This window comes from Hemiscyllium ocellatum, chromosome 4, assembly GCF_020745735.1.
Source record: "Hemiscyllium ocellatum isolate sHemOce1 chromosome 4, sHemOce1.pat.X.cur, whole genome shotgun sequence".
Taxonomy (NCBI): domain Eukaryota; kingdom Metazoa; phylum Chordata; class Chondrichthyes; order Orectolobiformes; family Hemiscylliidae; genus Hemiscyllium; species Hemiscyllium ocellatum.
Window position 1 is genome coordinate 13,227,744 of NC_083404.1, and position 24,059 is coordinate 13,251,802.

The 24,059-nt window shown below is 43.7% G+C and overlaps 1 protein-coding gene across 2 annotated transcripts in view; it reads left to right on the top strand.

The window, feature by feature from the left end:
- The first annotated feature begins 5,815 nt into the window (after positions 1-5,815).
- Positions 5,816-24,059, top strand: part of LOC132815295 (cysteine-rich secretory protein LCCL domain-containing 1-like) — a 54,488-nt gene continuing 36,244 nt past the window's right edge. For both annotated transcript variants that reach the window (XM_060824134.1, XM_060824135.1), the window contains exons 1-3: positions 5,816-5,985; positions 6,393-6,796; positions 23,902-24,020. In XM_060824134.1, coding sequence (XP_060680117.1) covers positions 6,464-6,796; positions 23,902-24,020 — 452 coding nt within the window. In that variant the 5' untranslated portion in view covers positions 5,816-5,985; positions 6,393-6,463. The remainder of the gene's footprint in view (positions 5,986-6,392; positions 6,797-23,901; positions 24,021-24,059) is intronic.

The following is a 24,059-nucleotide window of genomic DNA, read 5'->3' on the forward strand; positions in this document are numbered from 1 at the left end:
GCAAGGAAGAGATTAGAGAGGAAGTGCAGAAAATTGGTAGGATACAGACATTGTTGATCAAATAATCCATGCAACAATCTGTACTAGTGGTAGTCAAAGGAATTGACAAGGAAGAGGAATGATGGCTAACAGGTCCTGACTTGGAAAATCTAGCCCAATAACTCTGGGTTATTGCTCAAGTAACATAGCGACAATCTTACAGGATTGTTTTATTCATTTACATTAGAATTGGATGACCAAGCTCCATAGAATAATAATTGGGCGATTTTGTTAAACATGATGAAGCAAACATTGGAAGAATTGTAAGCTGTAAGGAGGACTGTATGGAACTCCAGAATGATCATTGACAGGTTGGTGGAGTGGGCAGACAAGGGTCAATGGAGCAGTGGGAGGAAGAGCACCTTGGGAGGAAGAGCACTGAAAGGCAATATTAAAATAGGGGCTGGAGAGCAAAGGTACCTGTCTGTTTACATACCCAGACAATTGAAGGTAGCAGGGGAAAGTGAGGACTGCAGATGCTGGAGATCAGAGCTGAAAATGTGTTGCTGGAAAAGTGCAGCAGGTCAGGCAGCATCCAAGGAGCAGGAGATTCGAAGTCCTGAAGAAGGGTTCATGCCTGAAACGTCGATTCTCCTGCTCCTTGGATGCTGCCTGACCTGCTGCGCTTTTCCAGCAACACATTTTCAGCAATTGAAGGTAGCAGGATAGTTAGTAAGAGCAGTAAGTAAAGAATACAGTATCATCAGCTTTATTAATGTGGGCAAAGATTACAAGAGCAAGGAGGTGATGTTGAACTTGTATAGGACACTTGTTAGACCTCAGCTAGTGTATTATCTACATCTCTGGGCACCACAACATAGGAAGGAAGTGAACTCATAGGAGAGAATGCGGAAGCGATTTACAAAAACCGTTCCAGGGAGAGTAACTTCAGTTGTGGGAATAAATTAAAGTAGGTGAGACTGCAGTCCTTGGAGAGAAGATGGTTAAGAGGAAATTTGATGGTGGTTTTTGAAAATCATAAATGGGCTGGAATGATTAGATAGGGAGAAACTGTTCCCATTTGCAAAAGCAACATGAATGCACATTTAAAGTCCAAAAGAAGTGGCATGGTGGCTCAATGGTTAGCACTGCTGCCTCACAGCACCAGGGAACCTGAGTTCAATTCCAGCCTTGGGTGACTGACTGTGTGGAGTTTGCACATTCTCCCCGTGTCTGTGTGGGTTTCCTCTGGTTTCCTCCCACAATCAAAAGATGTGCAGGTGAGGTGAGTTGCCCACAGTGTTAGGTGCATTAGTCAGGGGTAAAATGTTGGGAAATGGGTTTGGGTGGGTTACTGTTCGGAGGGTCAGTGTGGACTTGTTGGGTCAAATAGCCTATTTCCACACTGTAGGGAATCTAATCTAATCTGAAACAAGGATGATATACAAACAGAAATAAATCACACCACAGTTAGTTGGGATGTTGAATGCATTGAGTGGAGGTGTGGTGGAGAAAGATTTGAGGCATTCAAGAGGATGATGGACAGTTATTTGGATTAAAAAACATTATGTGCAGGAATATGGAGGTAAAGCAGGAAATAGGTACTAGATAATTCTGCTCATTCAATAAGTCAGTGTAGGCATGACAGATTGAGAGATATCCTTTTGAACTGTGATTCTGTGAATATTTGATCACAGCTAGGTAATTGAAATGTTTGCTAAGATATATACTAAATACAGTGAGCTCATGGGCCAATGGGTTTTACTTAGCTCTGCTTTCAGGATGTGAATCTTTCACATTGTATTTCACAATGGGCAGAGAGCCAACAATGTATCCAAGCTGCCTGTTCTGGAAAGGAATGATAGGCCAGTCGGGAGGTGGAGAGGTTGTTGCCGGATGCTGAGGTTGGGAAATCCCATATGCTGAGAGCTGTTGGCCAATCAGAGGCTGATATCTCATTGGCTCAGCAGCGCCACCAGTGACAATGACAGCTGCTGGAACTGCACCCACAGGATCGCAGAACAACCCAGTTGACAGGTGAGTGAAGGCTGGAGGGATTTTATACAATGGGAGTCATGGGAGAGGGGTTGTAGAGGTGTCTGCAACAAGAGATTCCTTTTAGTTAGTCCCCATTTCTGATGCTTGGTCCCTTGAGTGTGTTTGAACATTTGAACCCACTCCCACTTCACCTATTTTTAAGTCAACAAAAATCAGATTATAAAACAATAAAGTTCTTCGAGTTAGTAACATATGCTTTCCACATATTTCAAACTGATATTTTTTACCACAGTGTTTCAAATAAATATTAGCACTTGGATAATCTGACTTATACCGTATTTTGGAGTATTTGCTATATTCCACAATATAACAGTCTTACATGCCAACAATAATAGGTCACATCACTTTATTAACCAATGTAGATGCTCACCAAATGACTCAGAGTCTCCCTCCATTACGCACACTTGAATCACACCTGATGTCTCCCAAGTTAGAATTGGCTGTACAGTACTTGTTCAAGTTAATTAACATTGTCCTATAAACACATCACTCATCTGATTTCCAAGTCCCCCTCTTATATAAAAAATTAAAATACTCAGATTTGTCAATATAATTAGACAATCATCTTTACAAATGATATTGTTGGACAACATATCAATCACATTTATAAAAATACAGATACTCTTTTGCAAAGTGTGGCATTATCGAGATAAAAAGACAAAAAGCGCTGGCAATCTATAAGGGAAACAGAAAGTATTAAAAACAGAAGTTGCTGGAAAAGCTCAGCAGGTCTGGCAGCATTGGTGGAGAGAAACCAAAGTTAATGTTTCACTGGACCCGAAACATTATCTCTGATGTGTCTCCACAGATGCTGCCAGACCTGCTGAACTTTTCTAGCAACTTCTGATTTTATTTCTGATTGATGGCATCTGCAGTTCTTTCCATTTTTATTCGGAAGTTCATATTGTCTTTGAGGATATTTTGGTGGAAAACAGCTGCAGGCTACTCTGAAAGTGCTGATCAGATATCAGGTGGAAAAGATATACTGATTGTAAGGGAAGTGGAATCTACTGAAAGATTGAAAATACTGTCCTTGAGGAATATAGTACCAATTCAAAATGTGAAACTCCGATTTTCTGCATTGTCACTCTACAGCTTGCTTTTCTACTGTTACCTCTTAACCTTCTGTCTGATTGCGCTTTATTGCTTCACTGAATTACTCATACCCCTGTTCCTTTTGAAACATTACCTTAGCTTCATGTTTTAGATTATTCCCTTCTCAGAACCTGTTTATAGATCCCCTTTCATGCTTGCTGGTTTAGCTCAGTTAGTAGGGTCTATGATATAAAGTAATGGTAACATGATGGGTTCAATTTCTACACCAGGTTACTATGGGGGATTCTCCTTCACAATCTCTCCCATCATCTGAGGTGTGGTGGCCCTCTGGTTAAAGTACCACCAGTTGTCCATCTCTGATGAGAGAGTAGGCCAGTGGTTACATTGCCTTTTAGCTTGGATACACTGCTTGCTGTTTTAGTCTTTCATGAACTTTAAAAAAAAATGTATATTATGCTTTCTCTGATTGTCTTTCTGTATTGATTATCCTGGATGATAATTGATTTTGAAATGTCACTTATCTCTGGGATTGTGTAACATCTCTACCAGCCAATGGTCCCCTCTTAGCGTTCTCTCTGCATTATCGCTTTGCTCCCTATTGGATGCTTTTCTCTCCCAGTTGCAGGAATAATGTTTGTTTTGGTGACCTGCTGATTGGGTTACTTTGTGACCATGCCAACTCTCATTGACCAGTTCGCTCTATTCCTTTCGTTGTTTTTCTATGTTGTGCTTTCTTCTCAAACTCTCTGAATTCACTCCTTTTCCACAGAGTACTCCTCCATTGTCCTGCACACACCTCGAAGCTGCTCCTGTCACCCTTACTCTAGCCACTGCCCCACTTTCTAACTTACACTACATTTGGTATTATTTCATCTCCTGAATTGCCCTTAATTCTTTCTTTAACACCCTTTCCCAAGTCCTTCTTTTTCACTTGTCCTGGTTTGCATTATTTTTCCTGCAATGTTCCCATTCTCTGGATTTTTCCTTTCTGCTATCTGAATGACCCCTCTTTTGTCATTTTGTTTTGTCTGCCCCATCTCCTTGATAAAGCTTTTCTTCCATCCGGTTGTCCCTGTGACTTAATCACTGACGTGGTGCTCCTTATTCTGAGTTGCCTGTTTCTCTCTGAATTGCCATCTCTGGATGATGTTATTTGCTTTCTTTGAAGTCTCCCTTTCCTGGATTGCCCTGAAGGATGCATTAACTTTCTGAATTATTATAGCCCCCTCTAGTTTATTGGTTTGCCCTGGTTCCTGGTTTTCCACTCGGTTTCTGGTTTATCCCTAGTTCCTGGTTTACCCCAATTCCTGATTTACTCTCAGTTCCTGGATTGTCCCCAGTTCCTGGATTGCCCTGTCTGGCTTTCCCCTGTGTTCCTGATTTACCCCCTCCCGCCAAGTTCTCGGTTTACTCTCTGTTCCTGGTTTTCCCACATTCCTGCTTTCCCCCCATTCCTGGTTTATCCCTGTTCCTGATTTACCCTGTTCCCAGTTTGCTCCAAATCCTGATTTTCTCACTGTTCCTGATTTACCCCATTCCTAGTTTGCCCCTGATCCAAGTTTGTCCCCTATTCCCGGTTTACCTTTTTTCCTGGTTTACCCCATTCCCAGTTTGCCACAATTCCGGTTTGCTACATGTTCCTGGTTTGCCCCTGATCCCCATTTGCTCCCGATCCCAGTTTACCTCCATTCCTGGTTTTCTCCCTATTCCCAGTTTTCCCCTATTCCCGGTTTATCCCTGTTCCCAGATTTCTCCCTATACCAGTTTTCCCTTGTTCCCAGTTTTCCCCCATTCCCGGTTTTCTCCTATTCCCGGTTTCCCCCAATCCCAGTTTGCGTCCTGTTCCTGGTTTTCCCCTATTCCTGGTTTCCCCCTATTTCCGGTTTCCCCCTTTTCCCAGTTTCCCCTGTCCCCGGTTTCCCTCTGTTCCCATTTCCCCCATTCCCAATTTCCCCCGTTCCCTGTTTCCCCGTTCCCAGTTTCCCCCATTCCCAGTTTTCCCCTGTTCCCAGTTTCCCCCCATTCACAGTTTTCCCCATTCCCGGTTTCTCCTGTTACTGGTTTCCCTGTTTCCAGTTCATTCCCAGTTTCCCCCGTTCCCGGTTTCCTCCGTTACCAGTTTTCTCCCTGTTCCCGGTTTCCCCCGGTCCCAGTTTCCCCCCATTCCCGGTTTCCACCCCATTCCCGGTCTCCCCATTCCCTGTTTTCCACCCATTCCCGTTTTCCCCCTGTTCCCAGTTTCCTCTGTTCCCAGTTTTACCCCATTCTCGGTTTCCCTCTGATCCCAGTTTTCTCCCTGTTCCCGGTTTTCCCCCATTCCCAATATTCCCCGGTCCCAGTTTCCCCCCATTCCCGGTTTCCCCCCATTCCCGGGCTCCCCATTCCCTGTTTTCCACACATTCCCGGTTTCTCCCTGTTCCCAGTTTCTTCTGTTCCCAGTTTCCCCCCATTCCCGGTTTCCCCCGATCCCAGTTTTCTCCTTGTTCCCGGTTTTCACCCATTCCCAGTTTTCCCCGGTTCCAGTTTCCACCCATTCCTGGTTTTCCCCTGTTCCCAGTTTTCCCGGTTCCCCCGTTTCCGGTTTTCCCCCATTCCCGGTTTTCCCTGTCTCTCCCGGGCCGCCCTGACTGTGAAGGGCTGGGGGCAGGTCCTGAAGCCGCGGTGCGGGGCTGTGGGCGGGGAGACGGCGCCAGGCGCTCTATAAAGGCAGCGGCGGGGGCTGTGGCGGAGCTCAGTCCGTGCTCCCAGCGGTGACTGTAGCGGATCATCCCGCCCACCGGCACTAGCCCGAGCAGAGACCCTATCGCCCAGCCTTTCCCTGCAGCTGGAAAGCCCCCGTCCTGACACTCTCTCTGTCCCAACCAGCAGCAGTTGTTGTTGTGAGCACTGACGGTAAGTCGGAACCGTTCCCCAGTCACTGAAATGCAGGATAGCAGCAGCTTGCACAGTTCTGGCTCCTTCAGCTCCTGGGAATTCTGTTTCCCCTTGACCAGGAAAACAGGATCCTCTCTCTGTGCTGGCCCTGTCTGTCCCTTTAGGCTGCAACACCAGCAGCTTCCACAGAATGAGCTCCCTGAATTATATCCACATCACAAATCTCTCATAAACCCATGCTTTAACATGTTAACTCTTAAAAACAATCAAGTGTTTTGTGGTTCAGATACACTAGCGTCCTGGTTGTCTCCATGACAACACTAGGGACACACTTTTCCCCAATTCTGGACCATTTATTCTTGTGTATGTAACAAACAAAGATGCTGAGTCCCTTAACCCACACAGTGTTCTCTTCATTCGCACAGCTTCAAGCAAGCCAGGATTTAGGGTGGTGCTGTGGAGTTAATCCCAGAGTATTATTTTGTGGTCATTCACCATGAAGTCTTCAGAGTTGGGATGGATGAGAGTCAGTGCTTCACTAATCATCGCACAAACAGTTATGATGATGAGCCCCAATGTTACTCCTGAGTTGGCTCCATTGACGAATGACCAAGAAGAACTCTTGGCAAGTGAAACAGTCACTCGAGTGAACAACAACTTTACAGATGGTTTGGATTCAATCATGAGAAAATATTTGGATCAACATGGACAGAGAACGTCCAGAAGGGCCAAGAGGTCTATCACTGATCTGGACAGACAAGTCATCTTGGATCTTCATAACAAACTGAGGAGTCAGGTATCGCCAAGTGCCTCCAATATGGAATATATGGTAAGTGCTTACCTCTTCTGCTTTAAAGCATCATTTCAGCTTAATCTTTCAGGAAAAATAAGTAAAACAATATTGCTTGTTCAAAGTTAGAAACAAGCTTGTTTTTATTCAACTTCCGTTAAAGGTTACCAGATTATGAAGAAGGTTTCATCTTCTGTTAAAGCTAACAATCCGACCACCTGATGAAGGAGCAGCAACTCTGAAAGCTAATGCTTCCAATGAAACCTGCTGGACTATAACCTGGTGTTGTGTGATTTGTGACTTTGAACAATCTAACTGTTTGTGTTCGTATTGGCATTATTGTGTGAATTTGTGTTTCTGATTTGCCCTTTGGAAATAACAGGGGGGGGGGGGGGGGGTGGGGAGGATCAAAAACTATTACACTTCTGAGCTGGAGTGTCACCTTCCACCCACAGCTGCCCTTCATGGTATTTAATTGTCATTTTGTTTGTTCCTTCCAAATGCACAGTTGCAAACAAAAATCAGCGATAGCATCAGATAGTCATTAGACCTGAGTTGTCCTGCATTCCTGCAATAAAAGTCTTAAATTTATAGTTCTGATACTTACTATGTTCTGTTCAGTAAAATAAAATTTGTCCTGTCTCAGCACCAAATTGCTCTATATGAATAAAATCTTACACAGAATGACATAAGATATGCAATACAGAAACAGACTGGCACGGACTGGTTTATGCTTCATTTGAGTGTCCTCTCATCCTGCCCCATTTGGCTTAATTACCTTGTACCTTGTCCCTCAGATGCTTATCTAGCTTCTATTGAACGTACATGTACAATTCACTTCAACCACCTCCTCGCCTAGTGACTTCTATGTACTTATCAATCTTTGGGTGAAGAAGATGCTTCTGAAATCCCTTTCTCATTTCATGGTCATTACGTTACATCAATGCCATCTGGTTATGCTGCTCCCCACGTGTGGAAACATTCTGTCTGTGTCTATTTCATCAAAACTTTTCAGAATTTTAACCATCTCTCATTGGTCACCCTACACGTTTTTGCTTTCAAGTAAAGGGTGACCCATTGTGTTGCAGCTTTTCTATTCACTTCCGGTATCGTCCTTGTAAATCTGCAGTGCAACTCCTCCTGTCTCTACATACTTTTGGCAGTCAAAATTCCAAACAGTACTAAGGGCGATTGAACCTAAGATTGATATAAGTTCAGCAAAACACCATCACATTTCCATTCCATCCCTCTTGAAATAAAGCCTAATGCTTTGTTTTTCAAATGGCCTTGCTAACTTTTACAATTGCTACAGTGTGGAAACAGGCCATTCAGCCCACACCAGTCCTCTTGGGGGCGTCCCACCCAGACTCACTCCATTCCTGTAAACCTGCATTTCCCATGGCTAACCCACCTAGCCTGCACTTTCTGGGCAATGTAGCATGTTCGATCTACCTAACCTGCACATCTTTGGATTGTGGGATGAAACTGGAGCACCCAGAGGAAACCCACACAAACAGGTGCTTCAGGGTGGAATTAAACCCCGGTCCCTGGCACTGTGAGGCAGTAGTGCTAGCCACTGAGCCACTGTGCTGCCTTGGTGTAGGTTTTTGGTGATTGCTGTATGGGTACTCCAAGATCTCTTTATTCCCCTCCCCCACCTTGACTTGCATGGTTCGAAATAGCAAATGGACTCTCTTCTTACTGAAATGTACTAGCTCACAATTCTGAGTTAAAATTCATTTTCCAATCTACTCTGCTCTCTGCTTTGGAAGAGATGAAAAGATAACATGGAACTGGGGTATTCCATTTCCCAAACATTGGGCAGCATTTTTGATCCCTGTGGGTGGTTTGGAACACAGGCAAGGGTGTAAAATTGGATATAATAGCATAGGAAACATTAGTGGTGCCCACAACCAAACCCAGCTTCCCCACCCACACAGCACAGCCCACTGTGATGGGGGAGTTGTCAGGCACTCTTCTTGCCACTGGATTAATGGAGTTCCTAAAATCTACACTGCAAAGGCAGATAAAGGCCTTCTCCTGCCTTCCCATAATTCCTGTCAGGGTGGTAGTGCCCATTGGGAAGCCCATGAGCCCTAGCTGCTTAGATTGACGGGCAAGGAAAATAGGTTAGGAAAGGGCAGTAGGTCAGGTAGCATCCAAGGAGCAGGAGAGTCGAAGTTTCGGGCATGAGCCCTTCTTCATGCCCGAAACGTCGACTCTCCTGTTCCTTGGATGCTGCCGGACCTGCTGCGCTTTTCCAGCAACACATTTTCAGCTCTGATCTCCAGCGTCTGCAGTCCTCACTTTCTCCGAGAAGATTTTAACCTACTGCGAATCCTCTTGCAAAGATGCCTTCCTTGAAGAAGCTCTCTTCCTCCCTCTACAAGGATTTCAGTGAGTCCCTCTCTCACTGCACACCCCAGGTCATGTCCTCTGCCCAGAAGCTCTTCAACCACAGACTCGCTACCACAGCCACATCTCCTTCCTCAGCACCTGTCTACGGAACCGACTAATCCCGCACGGACAATTCGTGCAGAAGGGCTCATGCCCGAAACGTCGATTCTCCTGCTCCTTGAATGCTGCCCGACCTGCTGCGGTTTTCCAGCAACACATTTTCAGCAAGGAAAATAGGTTACCTCCTTCACCGACCTCCATACTTCTCATGGTCTTCTCCCTGACCCTGGCTTGAGATTTTCCCTCCACTTAACCGTCCGCTCAATGTTCCATCCCCTGCCCCCTCTCATCAAGGTCTATCAAGCATGGACTGTCAAAACCACACTCCTCCCCATTCCCACACTTACCTCTCCATCCGGGTCTGAAGATTTCTGTTGGGTGCTAGGTGCATTTTCAGTGGTCGTCTAGTCCAACTGCTCAGGCAGAGAGCAGCTGGCCAATGAGGTGCTTCAACAAAAGTAGAAGTCTCCATAGGTCTCTGATTTATACACAGCAGCTCTGTCCCTGCAGCCAGTTCAGTCAGTCTTTCCAATGTCACCCCCCTGGGTGAGCTGAGCAAACAGGTACTCACAGGTACACTCCCATCCCATCCCAGTCTCTTCAGGTTGGTCATGTATCTCCCAGCTTCTTGATCATCTCCTCCTAAGCCTCCTGGAAATCAACAATGATGGTGTGTTTCCTCAGGAGAGTTTGGGCAGATCCAGCGGACTCTGGTTCACATCCTCCTCCATCTGCAGAGCTCTCTGCATTGCCAGGTTGGCAGTCCTTGGAAGTCAGGGGTGTGGTTTTTCTTCCTCATTAACACCCTATCACATGTTAATTAGTTGCATGACCACTCAGTGGAATGGGGTGATCTTGACTCTGAATTTAATTTGAAGGCATGGGAACCCCTAGTGCAATGTAAAAGTCTGCCCATCGTTCAATAGACAATAGGTGCAGGAGTAGCCCATTCTGCCCTTTGAGCCTGCACCACCATTCAACATGATCATGGCTGATCATCCTTAATCAGTATCCTGTTCCTGCCTTATCTCCATAACCCTTGATTCCACTATCCTTGAGAGCTCTATCCAACTCTTTCTTAAATGAATCCAGAGACTGGGCCTCCACTGCCCTCTGGGGCAGAGCATTCCACACAGCCACCACTCTCTGGGTGAAGAAGTTTCTCCTCATCTCTGTCCTAAATGGTCTACCCCCTATTTTTAAGCTGTGTCCTCTGGTTCGGCACTCACCCATCAGCGGAAACACGTTTCCTGCCTCCAGAGTGTCCAATCCTTTAATAATCTTATGTCTCAATCAGATCCTCTCTCAGTCTTCTAAACTCAAGGGTATACAAGCCCAGTCACTCCAGTCTTTCAGCGTAAGGTAGTCCTGCCATTCCAGGAATTGACCTCGTGAACCTACACTGCACTCCCTCAATAGCCAGAATGTTTTTCCTCAAATTTGGAGACCAGAACTGCACACAGTACTCCAGGTGTGATCTCACCAGGGCCCTGTACAGCTGCAGAAGAACCTCTTTGCTTCTGTACTCAACCCCAGCATGCTATTATCCTTCTTCACTACCTGCTGTACCTGCATGCTTACCTTCATTGACTGGTGTACAAGAACATCCAGATCTCTCTGTACTGCCCCTTTACCTAAATTGATTCCATTTGGGTAGTAATCCGCCTTCCTGTTCTTGCCACCAAAGTGGAAAACCATACATTTATCCACATTAAACTGCATCTGTCATACATCTGACCACTCACCTAACCTGTCCAGGTCACCCTGTAATCTCCGAACAGCTGCCTCACATTTCACCCTGCCACCCAACTTTGTATCATCAGCAAATTTTCTAATGTTATTACTAATTACCATCTTCTATATCATTAATATATATTGTAAAAAGCTGCGGTCCCAGCACTGATCCCTGCGGTACCCCACTGGTCACTGCCTGCCATTCCTAAATGGAGCTGTTTATCACTACTTTTTGTTTCCTATCAGCCAACCAACTTTCAATCCAAATTAGTACTTTGCCCCCAATGCCATGCGCCCTAATTTTGCTCATTAACCTCCTATGTGGGACTTTATCAAAAGCTTTCTGAAAGTCCAGGTACACTACATCTACTGGATCTCCCTCGTCCATCTTCAGAGTCACATCCTCAAATAATTCCAAAAGGTTAGTCAAGCATGATTTCCCCTTCATAAATCCATGCTGACTCTGACCTATCCTGTTACTACTATCCAGATGTGTCGTAATTTCATCCTTTATAATAGACTCCAGCATCTTTCTCACCACTGACATCAGACAACTGGTCTATAATTTCTTGCTTTCTCTCTCCTACCTTTCTTAAAAAGTGGTACAACATTTCCACCCTCCAATCTGCAGGAATTGATCCCGAATCTATCGAACTCTAGAAAATAATTACCAACGCATCCACGATTTCTCGAGCCACCTCCTTCAGTACCCTGGGATGTATACCATCAGGCCCTGGGGACTTATCAACCTTCAGACCTAACAGTCTCTCCAACACCAATTCCTGGCAAATATAAATTCCCTTAAGTTCAGGTCCTTCAGCCACTGTTACCTCAGGGAGATTGCTTGTGTCTTCCCCAGTGAACACAGATCTGAAGTACCAATTCAATTCTTCTGCCATTTCTTTGTTCCTCGTAATATATTCCCCTGTTTCCGTCTTCAAGAGCCCAATTTTAGTCTTAACCATTTTTTTGCTTTTCACATACCTAAAACAGCTTTTACTATCCTCCTTTATATTATTGGCCAGTTTACCTTCGTACCTCATTTTTTCTCTGCGTATTTCCTTCTTAGTAATCCTCTGTTGTTCTTTAAAAGCTTCCCAGTCCTCCGTTTTCCCACTTATCTTTGCTATGTTATACTTTTTCTCTTTTAACTTTATATGTTTCTTAACTTCCCTTGTCAGACACGGCCACCCATGCCTCCTCCTAGGATCTTTCTTCCTTTTTGGAATGAACTGATCCTGCATCTTCTGCATTATACCCAGAACTATCCACCATTCTTCCTCCACTGTCATCCCTGCTAAGGTATTGCACCATTGAACTTTGACCAGCTCCTGCCTCATAGCTCCATAGTTCCCTTTATTCAACAGAAATATTGTCACTTCTGATTGTACCCTCTTCCCCCTCAAATTGCAGATTGAAGCTTATTGTATTATGGTCACTACTTCCCAATGGCTTCTTCACTTCGAGGTCCCTGATCAATTCTGGTTCGTTGCACAATACCAGATCCAGAATTGCCTTCTCTCTGGCAGGCTTCAGCACTAGCTGTTCTAAGAATCCATCTTAGAGGCACTCCACAAAGTCTCTTTCTTGAGGTCCAATACCATCCTGATTCTCCCAGTCTACCTGCATGTTGAAATCCCCCATAACAACTATAGTAACATCTTTGCGACGGGCCAATTTCAGCTCCTGATTCAACTTACATCTGACATCCAGACTACTGTTTGGGGGCCTGTAGATAACTCCCAAGAGGGTCTTTTTACCCTTAGAATTTCTCAGCTGTATTCACACTGACTCTACACTCCCTGACTCTAGGTCCCCCCACGCAAGGGACTGAATATCCTCCCTTACCAACAGGGCCACCCCACCCCCTCTGCCCATCAGTCTGTCCTTACGATAGCACGTGTAGCCTTGAATTTTCATTCCTGAAGCCAATCGTTGGATTTCTGTTCATTTTGTGAAATGATTGTGTGCTCATAGAATAATTTATCACCCTTTTTAATTTACACATTGACTTACCTTCATTATTTTAATTGGAAGTAATGTGTGTGGATGTGTGTGCGTAACCAGCAGGCAAAGGGAACCATGTGAAATTGTTGACAATCAATTTTAAATGGTCAGGTAACACATTGCAATATCTGCCAGAATAATTATTGAACATTTTTAGATTTAGATAGGAACATGTTAACATTTGATGAAAATACCATGCAACACTCTAGAAGAAACATTACTTGATGAGCCTGTTTTAAAACATGGTAGGACTTCATTGATGACTAGCACTAAAGTGTTGAAGTCTCTCATCAGAAGTTGGTGAGCTTTACTGTAGAATTTCCTTTTTGTTTTTGGAAACTGAGAGCAGCTACCTGTATGTGGCAGTCTAACATAGGAACCACACCTGCACTTTTCATTTCCATGAAGAGGGAACAGAATTTACAGCAGCACCTGTCATTTCCCCAGTGATATGGCAAATCTGCAAAATTCTACTCTGCACAGAGAGAGAGGGAGAGAGAAGCAGCAGAAAGTGTTTCTTTCCAAAGGCTCATGTTGACTTCTGGATGGTGGGTGTGCAGGTGACAGCAAGAGAATAAATGGCCATGTGTGCATTTAACTAACTTTTTCAACTTGTAATATTATGCAAGTGCTACCAATAAAAATAGTCTGTTTATATTTTAAGGCCTAATACTAATATTGACAATTGCTTATGTGCACAAAGTAAGCATACACATTGTGCTGCTGCTAGAACAGTTTGTGTTTGACTAGATGTTGATATGGAAAATAATTTATATGCCTTTTCTAACTAGGGTTTTTAATTGTTTCTTCCTGTTTCCAATTACTTATTGAACCTTAATATTAGCCTGCATATATAATAATTTATGATTTTGCCCGTATAAAGGTAACTTGAATCAACTAGAAGAGAATAGATTAGACTAGATTAGATTAGATTAGATTAGATGACTAGATTAGATTAGACTTACAGTGTGGAAACAGGCCCTTCGGCCCAACAAGTCCACACCGACCCGCCGAAGCGCAACCCACCCATACCCCTACATTACCCCTTACCTAACACTACGGGCAATTTAGCATGGCCAATTCACCTGACCCGCACATCTTTGGACTGTGGGAGGAAACCGGAGCACCCGGAGGAAACCCACGCAGACACGGGGAGAACGTGCAAACTCCACACAGTCAGTCGCCTGAGTCGGGAATTGAACCCGGGTCTTCAGGCGCTGTGAGGCAGCAGTGCTAACCACTGTGCCACCGTGCCGCCCACAGATATCCTGAGACAATTGAAATGTTTGGGGTAACTAAGCTTTCTGGTAGCTGTCATTCATCAATTGTTTTTATTTACCTAAATATGAAATAAATTTATATGCAGAAAATAAATGTTGAAGCTTTTACCCACTTGGCTAAATTACCGAAATCACAACAAGTATAGGAACAGTTATTCTTGTTGTGTGCCTTAAACTGCTTACTGTCTGTTCATGATTTGGTTTTATGATTTAGATTCCCTAGAGTGTGGAAACAGGCCCTTCGGCCCAACAAGTCCACACCAACCCTCCGAAGAGCAACCCACCCAGACCCATTCCCCTACACCTAACACAATGGACAACTTAGCATGGCCAATTCACCTGGCCTGCACATCTTTGGATTGTGGGAGGAAACTGGAGCACCCAGAGGAGATCCACGCAGACATTGTGCAAACTCCACACAGACAGTTGCCTGAGGCAGGAATTGAACCTGGGTCCCTGGTGCTGTGAGGCAGCAGTGCTAACCACTGGGCCACTGTGCCACCCTTATATAATCTTTTAGTGAAATTTTGTATCAAAAAGTTGAAAGCCAATTCGTGAAAATGAGAACTACCAAGCTGTTATACAAATCCACCTGTTTCCTACTCTAAAACATGATAAATGTGTTGAAAAGTGAAAAAAAATGTAAATTTGAAATGTCACCATGCGAATTAGTATGTGAAAAGATAATGTGTTTGTAAGGGTTATGTCAATGGGCATTAAATGGTTCAAGATACAACTTAAGTGTCAAAAGATGTTATCACAGCAATACATTGTGTGACCTGTGTTCAGGCATAGCTTCTGTTATACTATACTTTTGCAGCTTTACATCAATGAAAAGCACAATTCAGGAGCTTGACTCAAGTGCACACACTAGCGTGTGTGTTCCTCCAGATGGCTGTCTTGTTTGGATTTCAATGTTTAGAAAGTAATAAGAATGTTCATTGGATTCCACAAGTAATTTCTTCACTTTGTGACTGAGGTTCACTTTGCAACAGTTTATGCTAGAAATTCAGATCCAGGCTCAACATAGTTTTCCAACTGTTTAAATTGTGAATAGGAAAATCATGTGTAATGTTCACCTAAATTTCTGTGCAGGCAGGACTGCTGAGGACAAGACCATAAAGTTGAAGTTACTCGTTTTATAAGCCTGGTGCTGAGGTATTTCTAGTGACTCAGAATTTCCCAAACACTTCTGTCATCAAATTAGCTCACTTATACCATTTGCGTTTGTTCTATAAAACAAAAATCAGCACTTAAGATGTCCTTTTTAATTACTTGTGCTGTAATATTTTAGTAGGATTTTGGCATTGATGCATAGCTACAGTCAATGCATAGAATGATTATCATTGCTCCACTCTGCAGTTCACTTGTTAAAGTTTGCAAATTTCTTGAAATTATGCCAGTTTTCTAGCCACAGTCATTTTGATTGAACAATAATGACCATAAACAAATATTTTAAAGTAGAATAACATCTTTTCTTTCCCTCAATACATCTCTAACTTGTAGCTAAAATCCAATCTGCTTTTGCGGAAATATCTGGTCACATAGTTCTGTATTTAGATTAGATTAGATTAGACTTACAGTGTGGAAACAGGCCCTTCGGCCCAACAAGTCCACACCGACCCGCCGAAGCGAAACCCACCCATACCCCTACATTTACCCCTTACCTAACACTACGGGCAATTTAGCTTGGCCAATTCACCTGACCCGCACATCTTTGGACTGTGGGAGGAAACCGGAGCACCCGGAGGAAACCCACGCAGACACGGGGAGAACGTGCAAACTCCACACAGTCAGTCGCCTGAGTCGGGAATTGAACCCGGGTCTACAGGCGCTGTGAGGCAGCAGTGCTAACCACTGTGCCACCTTTCTCAGATCCAGCAGTACTCCCTGCATTCTGCAACAGTTCGCAATAACATTTGACGTCAGTAGCTGTCCTGTTGTATCACGGATCTGTGGATGTGTGATTGCTTTCAATGAAAAGTAAAGTGCATGCTTTTACTAAGACTGCCAATAGGTTGCAAGCTTGAAGTTACAATGTGAAGCCAAATGCAATTTGGAAATTACTAATTTTTGATCAAAGCATACTGACAGAATTCACAAGTTTTTCAGATTGCTTGTTCAGCACATGAAATTTAAAAAAAAATTGAAAGTCACGAAATAAAGGCAGAAAAAGCTGCAACTATGTAAGCCATTTTGTATAAATTACTTGTTTGAATTTATATGACAAAATGGTAGATTTCAAAGTCAGAATTTACTAATGACTATGAAACCATTGCTGGTTGGCAGGAGAAACCTATCTGGCTCACTAATGTCCTTCAGGCAACAAATCTGCCATGTGCACTTGGTTTGGCTCACATATGACTCCATCCCCACAGCAATGTGGTTGCCTTTCAACTCCCTCCTGAAATGGGAGAACACGAAGACTGCAGATGCTGGAGATCAGGCAGGTGTGGTGCTGGAAAAGCACAGCAGGTCAAGCAGCATCCGAGGAACAGGAGAATTAATATTTCGGGGCATAAGCCCTTCATCAGGAATGAGCTCATTTCTGATGAAGGGCTTATGCCCGAAATGTCGATTCTCCTGCTCCTTGGATGCTGCCTGGCCTGCTGTGCTTTTCCAGTACCATAGCTTCGACTACTCCCTGAAATAGCCTAGCAAACCACTCAGTTCAAGGGCAACTGGGGATCAGCAAATATGCTGGTTGGCAACGACACCCACATCCCCTGCATGAATTTAAAACAAAATGATTAAACTGGGTGGAGCTAAATCTGATCGCCTCCAAAATAGATGCAATGTTTAACTAAATAACCCAAGCTGGTTGATTGCAATGCAGGTAACATGCTGATTTCCTGTGTGCAGTTAGCATTAATCATGCTATTCATTCATTGCACATGTCAGCTAGGCCCAAAATGATAACTTGGTAGCACTTGGTAATGCTAGCTTGCTCTGCATAAAGATAGCATGTATTCAGTAAGGGGAGTTGCATTGTTATTGATGGAGGGTGTTGCAGCATGTAGAAATGGACCTGAACTGGGGAAACATTGAAGGGTGGAATGGTAGAGCATGGCTTCCAACGTTTTTAGACACTGCACTAGAGACCTTGATGGAGGAATGAAAAGTAGGAATGTGATGCCCTCTATCCACAGTGGGACAGGAGCTGACTCTAACAGTGCTCCCACTGTCTTTTGAGCAAATAGCAACAAAGGTCAATGCCAGAATCCTTTTCCCAGAGGATCTGGATTTTATGCCATTAAGAATTTCAGTCACCTCACATGAGTAATCAAGGTCAGTGATTGCATCTTCAAATGCCATATTCTGAAAATGCTCAATTCCCGTCATCCACATCATTAATTTTCATTGACTGGGGCTCATTCCACCATTCATATGCTCCTCAATGGCCTCACACATATACAGCACAGCTGCGATCCTTAGACTCACATAGTTTCCATACATTATGCAAGACCAATGCTGTAATATCAACAGATTACATAATATTCAGGCAGAATTTTCTGTCTCTTTCTGAACAGGAGGCATAGAATGTAAGAGAGCATGAAATAACTGATTTCTGCACAATAAGACTGCTGCCCCACACCACACCATCACCCTTCTACCCTGCTACTGTTAGACACTCAAGAAGTGCAACTGGTCAACTGGCAAAGGAATGATTGGAAGACATGGGAATAAGAGTGGGTTGGCTAGGTTGAAGGATTATTAACCCAAGGGACTCGATTGCTGAGTCAGAAAAAAAATGAGTTGATCTGGGCAATTTGAATTCAGTCCATTTTAAAATTCCAGTTATGATTATTCATTAGTGATGGTGAACATCTAACAGGTGAGTTGCTGCAACAATCCATCCAGGCCACAAAGGTTCTTTCGGAGAGGAAGATTTGCTTTCCTTATCTGTTTCTGGCCTTTATGTGGCCAAGTCTGAAATGCTCCATGAATTGGCTGAGCAAGGGCTTCAGTTGTCAAGGTAACTTGCCACGACCTTTATCAGGGCAATTAGGGATGGGAAGTAAATGGGGGCCTTTTGAATGACACTTAAATCCCACAAATGAACAACACAGGTGTGATTTCACACTCTCCTCCACCAGCTCAGATACTGTTACTGCACAAACTTTAGGTGAATCTTTAGACTGATACTTCCCATATATTTTCTCATCATAGGTCCATTTTGATTTTCGGAGATTCCCAACCATTATAAGCAGTGGGGATTATGAGAGGGTGGAGTGGCTGTGTGGTGGGGGAAGAGGGGAGGAAATGTCTGTGAGGGTGGGAGGAGAATGCTAGTGTGGAGGTTGGGGGGTGGGGGGAGGATGCGGTAAGTAGCTGTAAAGTGGAGGTTGCCTGTGAGAGAGCACGTGATCTGTTGAGTACCGCAGCGGGGAAGCTGCTGTATCCATAGGGTTTTACGTACAAAGAACCTACTCCTCATTAGGTTCGGGCCTTAATCTTGGGCAGTTAGGCCACATTGACTCCTTAACAACCTGTGCCATTTAAATGGACCTCACAGATGTTAGCAATTGGTTGGGGCTCCTCTGCGGCCATTACTGTAGTGTAGCTTGTGACCTCAAAGTCTCGGCTGGTGTCCCCACTTAAGGGGGGGTCATGACCTACCATTTAGGAAAGCCTGGTTTAGAAGATCCGCACATAGTGGGATTCTGGACATGAATGGCCTGTGAGTAAGGGATGTAGGAGGTATGGTTTACCAGAGGGAGAAGCTGCACAAAGTTTTGCCACTAGGATGAGACATTGGTGGCACAGACTCAATGGGCTGAAGGGCCTCCTTTTGTATTGAATCACCGATACAGTGACTCAGATGAGGACCTAATACATTAGCCTGCAGGAGAATGATGAGCCATTAAGGCCATGTCCGATTGGACCTTCTCGGGCTTGGAGCATTACTGCTGTCATCCTGAGATTGGTCTGCAGAAGCCGAATTGCTGTACTGTCATGGTCCCTGCTCCCCTCTTTAAACACTGAATATCAGGATGACAGGAGTGACAGCTCACGTGACAACCGTCTGTACTTCCAGACTTGGGGTGGTTTCTGTCTGTGCTCCAGTGGACTTTGAGGTATTAGTCATGAGTGTTGCAACATGGTTGTGTGTCCAAGCCTGATCACTTCCCTGCCAGAAATGATAAGCCCCAAGTTCTGATTAAATATAGCAAAGGACTGTGGATGCTGGAGATCTGAAAGTGAAAGTGAAATTGCTGGAGAAACTCAGCAGGTCTGGCAGCACCTATGGAGAGAAAGCAGTTAACATTTTGAATCTGATAACTTTTCACCAGAATTGTTCATAGCTGGGAGAATCTGATCTTTGTACTTAGACACAAGTGGAGTTTTGAGTCTGGTTTGTACCAAATCCTTCAGTTTGGATGGAGGACTGGCAACTTGAAACAACTAGCAGGCATGCCAACCACTTGTAGAATTAGGCCCGGACTAGAAACTTCTAATTTGTATGTTTGTGTATTCCTTTTAAAAAGGGTCAACAGCAACTGATCTGTAAGTGGCAGATGACCCCTTTTTAACTGATGTTGGTGGGAGGTCAGTCATCATTGAATGAGCAGGTTAGAATCCCTATAGTCTGGAAACAGGCCCTTTGGCCCAACAAGTCCACACCAACCCTCCAAAGAGTAACCCACCCAGACCATTCCCCTACCCTACATTTACTAATGCACCCAACACTATGGGCAATTTAGCATGGCCAATTCACCTGGCCTGCACGTCTTTCAGATTGTGAGAGGAAAACGAAGCACCCAGAGGAAACCCATGCAGACACACGGAAAACATGCAAACTCCACACAGACAGTTCAAACCCGGGTCCCTGGCTCTGTGAGGCAACAATGCTAACCACTGAGCCACCATGCCACCCCATGGTCAGTAGCACAGGGTTCAAACAAGGCATTTGTTCAAGCATTGAGCTCTGGAATGATATAGTTGGCATTAAATTAACACTGCAAATGCATCAATGTGGCAATCTCCCTGCTCTACATACTCTAGTGGGAGTTAATTGTGCCCTGTGAAGTGCTTTAATAATATGCAGCCAAATGTTGGCACTTCCCAAAAGGCACCTATAGCACCCGATTAACAGGTATGGAATTCAATTTAATGCCCAGAGTTTGCTTAGAAAAACATTCGTTCGTGTGTTCATATACTGGTCTAAGTCTATGAAAGTTTTGTTAACAGAAGTCGCACAGATAATTTTTCCAGGATCTGAAAGCATGGTTCAAACAGTAGATTGACCTCACGGATAGTTTGGTCTGGGAAAAATAAGGAGAACTGGAGTAGCTCCATGGATGAAAAATAAATAGCTGTGTCCCTTGAGGCAGAAGATGATGAATGATTGAAATGCAAATGATGTATGATCATGAACGAAGAGGATAGGAAACAGACCCGAATCACAAAAGACGGTTTCTTCATTCTGTAATTTGAATTAGAGCAATCTTGCTGAGACTAAAAACAAACACCAGTGTACAGATGTAATTTTAGAAAGATGGCATGACCCTTTTATTTAAATTTCACCACATTTCTTTTATGATATAATTACTGGTTGTAATTTATTAAAACCAACAGGAAGACTGACCTAACGATTCCATTGAACTCAACGGCATAGGTAATGAAATAGTAAGGTTGGGACTGTTGTTGTCACAGCTGTTAAAATAAATGACAGGAGTTATTTACATGGATCCAAGCTATTATTACAGCACAGCTTTACAGAGAATACAGTCATGGAGAAAGGAAGGAAAAGTCATGTTCATTTTTGCTTATTTCCTCAAGGGAGCATTAGAGTTTTCAGGAGCAGGAAGCCACCATTAGCTACAACAAAACTGCCCTTTTTTTTAATAGATTTCAACCTACGTAAAAATATCTTCACTTTTTGGAGAGAATGTGCTGACCAGAGAAGGAGGATGGACAAAGAAAAATGAGAATTCTAAACACAGGATTAAAATCAAGGATGGGGAAGGAGAATCTATGCATCTTAGTAATACTTCTGTTTGTAAACGGGTTGGGGGTGAGAGTGTTCACTAGGTGGATGTTCCTGGAAGTCAAGCACATTTGGTGTGTAACACCTCAAAGGACATTTTGATACTGTAAAGATGCTTTTATAAGAAAATGCTTGCTTTTGTAATAAAGTGTGGACAATACAAAAATATGAAACGAGGGGATGTGTCAGAAATTTAAATGTCTCCAAGTGTTAAAATTTAACCTTTTTCAATTTACTTAGGATGACAGCATAAATGTGGTGCCCTTTACAAAGCTACAAGCTCCTAAAGCACTCCACAAATAGATATGAGAGTGAATACTGCGATGAAGAAGGAAACACTGAGGGTGGATGACAGAAGGGTTGGTTAAAGAGGTCTCGCTCATGAGGATAGTGAATGTTATTTCTGTGAATTTTTAAGAAAGTACTTGGCAAGCTATCCCATAAAAGGTTGATTAACAACATTAAGATTTAAGGAATTGGAAGGCTAGTTTGCAATTGGATAAAACATTAGCTTAAGGACTGCCAACAGCAGTGTCCTAAATATCAGAGAGTGTTGCTATCTGAGTGAAGAGACTGTGGTACACTGAGCAACATTAGATGCTGGTATTATGTTGGTTGGGAGATGTCAGACTAAGATGCATTCATGGAACTTGCCCAGCAGCTGTGGTCATTAGACTTCTTGCGATACTGCTTCAAGGTCCTTCAGTCCAGATGTTGAGGGTTTGCCTTCCTGGCCATGTTCTCTCACTCTCTTCTGAAGATGGTCTTTGAGGGTCTTCTGCAGATTATCAGGTCTATGACAGCTCTCTTCAAGAGCAATTCAACGGCTGCATTCCTCTCCCCTTTCCCTGTTCGTCCTGCATTTCTTCTCCCTCTGGTGCTTATCTAAGTCCCACTTTTTTAAAAAATGATTGAGCTTGTACTCATTACAGATCAGCCATGATCATAATGAATGGTGCTGGCTCGAAGGGCAGAATGGCCTACTCCTGCACCTATTGCCTATTATGACCATTTGCTACTTATAAAAAAAATCCCTCTGTAAAATTGTTGCTTCTTTGGCCAATCATTTAAAATGAGTCCTTTGATTCTTGACCCTTCTGCCAATGAGAACAGTTTCTCTCTGCCTGGACCCATCATGACTTCTGATGAGGTAGAAAGGTGATGATCAAGAAAAGTCCTCCTGAACACGTTTCCGAATTTCTTCTTTCTTTTGCCCTTACACTACTCCTATCCCAGTCTTTCCCAGTCTATCTCCGGGATGGTTGAAATCCTGTTACTATCCCGTCTATCGCAGTCTCTCTCAGGAATGGGTGAAATCATGTTTCTATCCCAGTCTATTTCAGGAATGGTTGAAATTCTGCACTTGCTCTATACTGTAGATCTTCAGTCTCTCTGTAATATTCTGGGAAATGTACTCTCTCTTTCTACTAGTTGTGACCTATAGAATATATCCAGCTGTGTAATGACATCCTTGTTGTTTCTAAACTCTAATCAAATAGATTTCACTCTTGACGTCTCCAGGGTGTCTATCTCCAGCACTGCAACATTCTCCTTCATCAGTAATGTCCTTTCTTCCTTCTCGGTCTTTTCTGAATACTCAGGAATATTTTAAATGCAAGGGTCTACCCTTTTTTTGTGCCAGGTCTCCATTGTTGCACAACATCATATTCCTAGGTAACCATTTGCAACAACAGCTCCCCCAATCTCATTTACATTTTATAAATTTGGCTCTCTGTACTGTCAACTTGAATGAGAGCTTGTAGTTTTCTTCCTTGGCCTGACCCCCATGTAATATCTTACTCTGGTGCTATCTCTGTCTCTGAATCCTTTCAGTGCTTTGATTCTCCTTTCTAATTCGATACCCTGATTCCCTTTGCCCTGCTAAAATATTTTGAAACCCCTCTGAGGGCAAGTTGCCCTGAGAGGACATTGGCCCTCAACAGAGCCAGGGCACATCTGTCTGGTTTGACCTAGTCCCAGCGCCCGAGAACAACTCCCAACATTTTAGTATTTTAAAGCCGTCCCTAATGCACCGAATACCCAACTTTGCATTCACCTTTTTCCATTGAGACATTGAGTGTAATCCAGTGGGTGCTAGTATGGAGTCCTGATTACTAACCTTATCCTGTAAATTCTGCCTCATTCCTCGTTCTATCTATGCCATTGGTACCAATATGAACTGTGGCCTCCAGCTGGCATCCTTCATCTTTAGAAGGTTTGTTTTCTTAAATTCTTTCTTGTGATGAGGGTGTCACGGGCTTGGCCAGTATTTATCGCCCATCCCTAATGGCTCAGAGGGCAGTTACGAGTCAACCACATTGCTGTGGATCTGGAGTCACATGTAGTCAAGTCCAGGTAAGGATGGCAGTTTCTTCCCTAAAGGATTTTAGTGGCTCTGCAGCCACTCAGTGCCATTCTGGACCCCAGCAGCAGAGGATGTGCTACAGCATTCTGAAATCACGTTTCTAACCCCGAGAAATTCCCTAATTATTGAATGTCCCAAACCGCCTCCTTTCCCCCACTCGATACAACTGAGCCAGCCTCTTACTGTGCATTTAGTTCACAGAAACATTTCTGACTCGTTGCCAATATGAATTTTTAGTTGGGGTTGTTCTGTTCTGCATGCTCCACCTTTGTCTCTGAACTACCTTTTGTCTGACCTGCTTCCTTTGCAGACATGGGACGATGAATTGGAAAGATCTTCAGAAGCTTGGGCTGCAGGTTGCCAGTGGGAACATGGTCCAGCTCATCTGCTGCCTTCAATAGGGCAGAATCTGGGAGCACACTGGGGCAGGTATTGCATACTATCCCCGAATAGCATGAATTAGGTTGT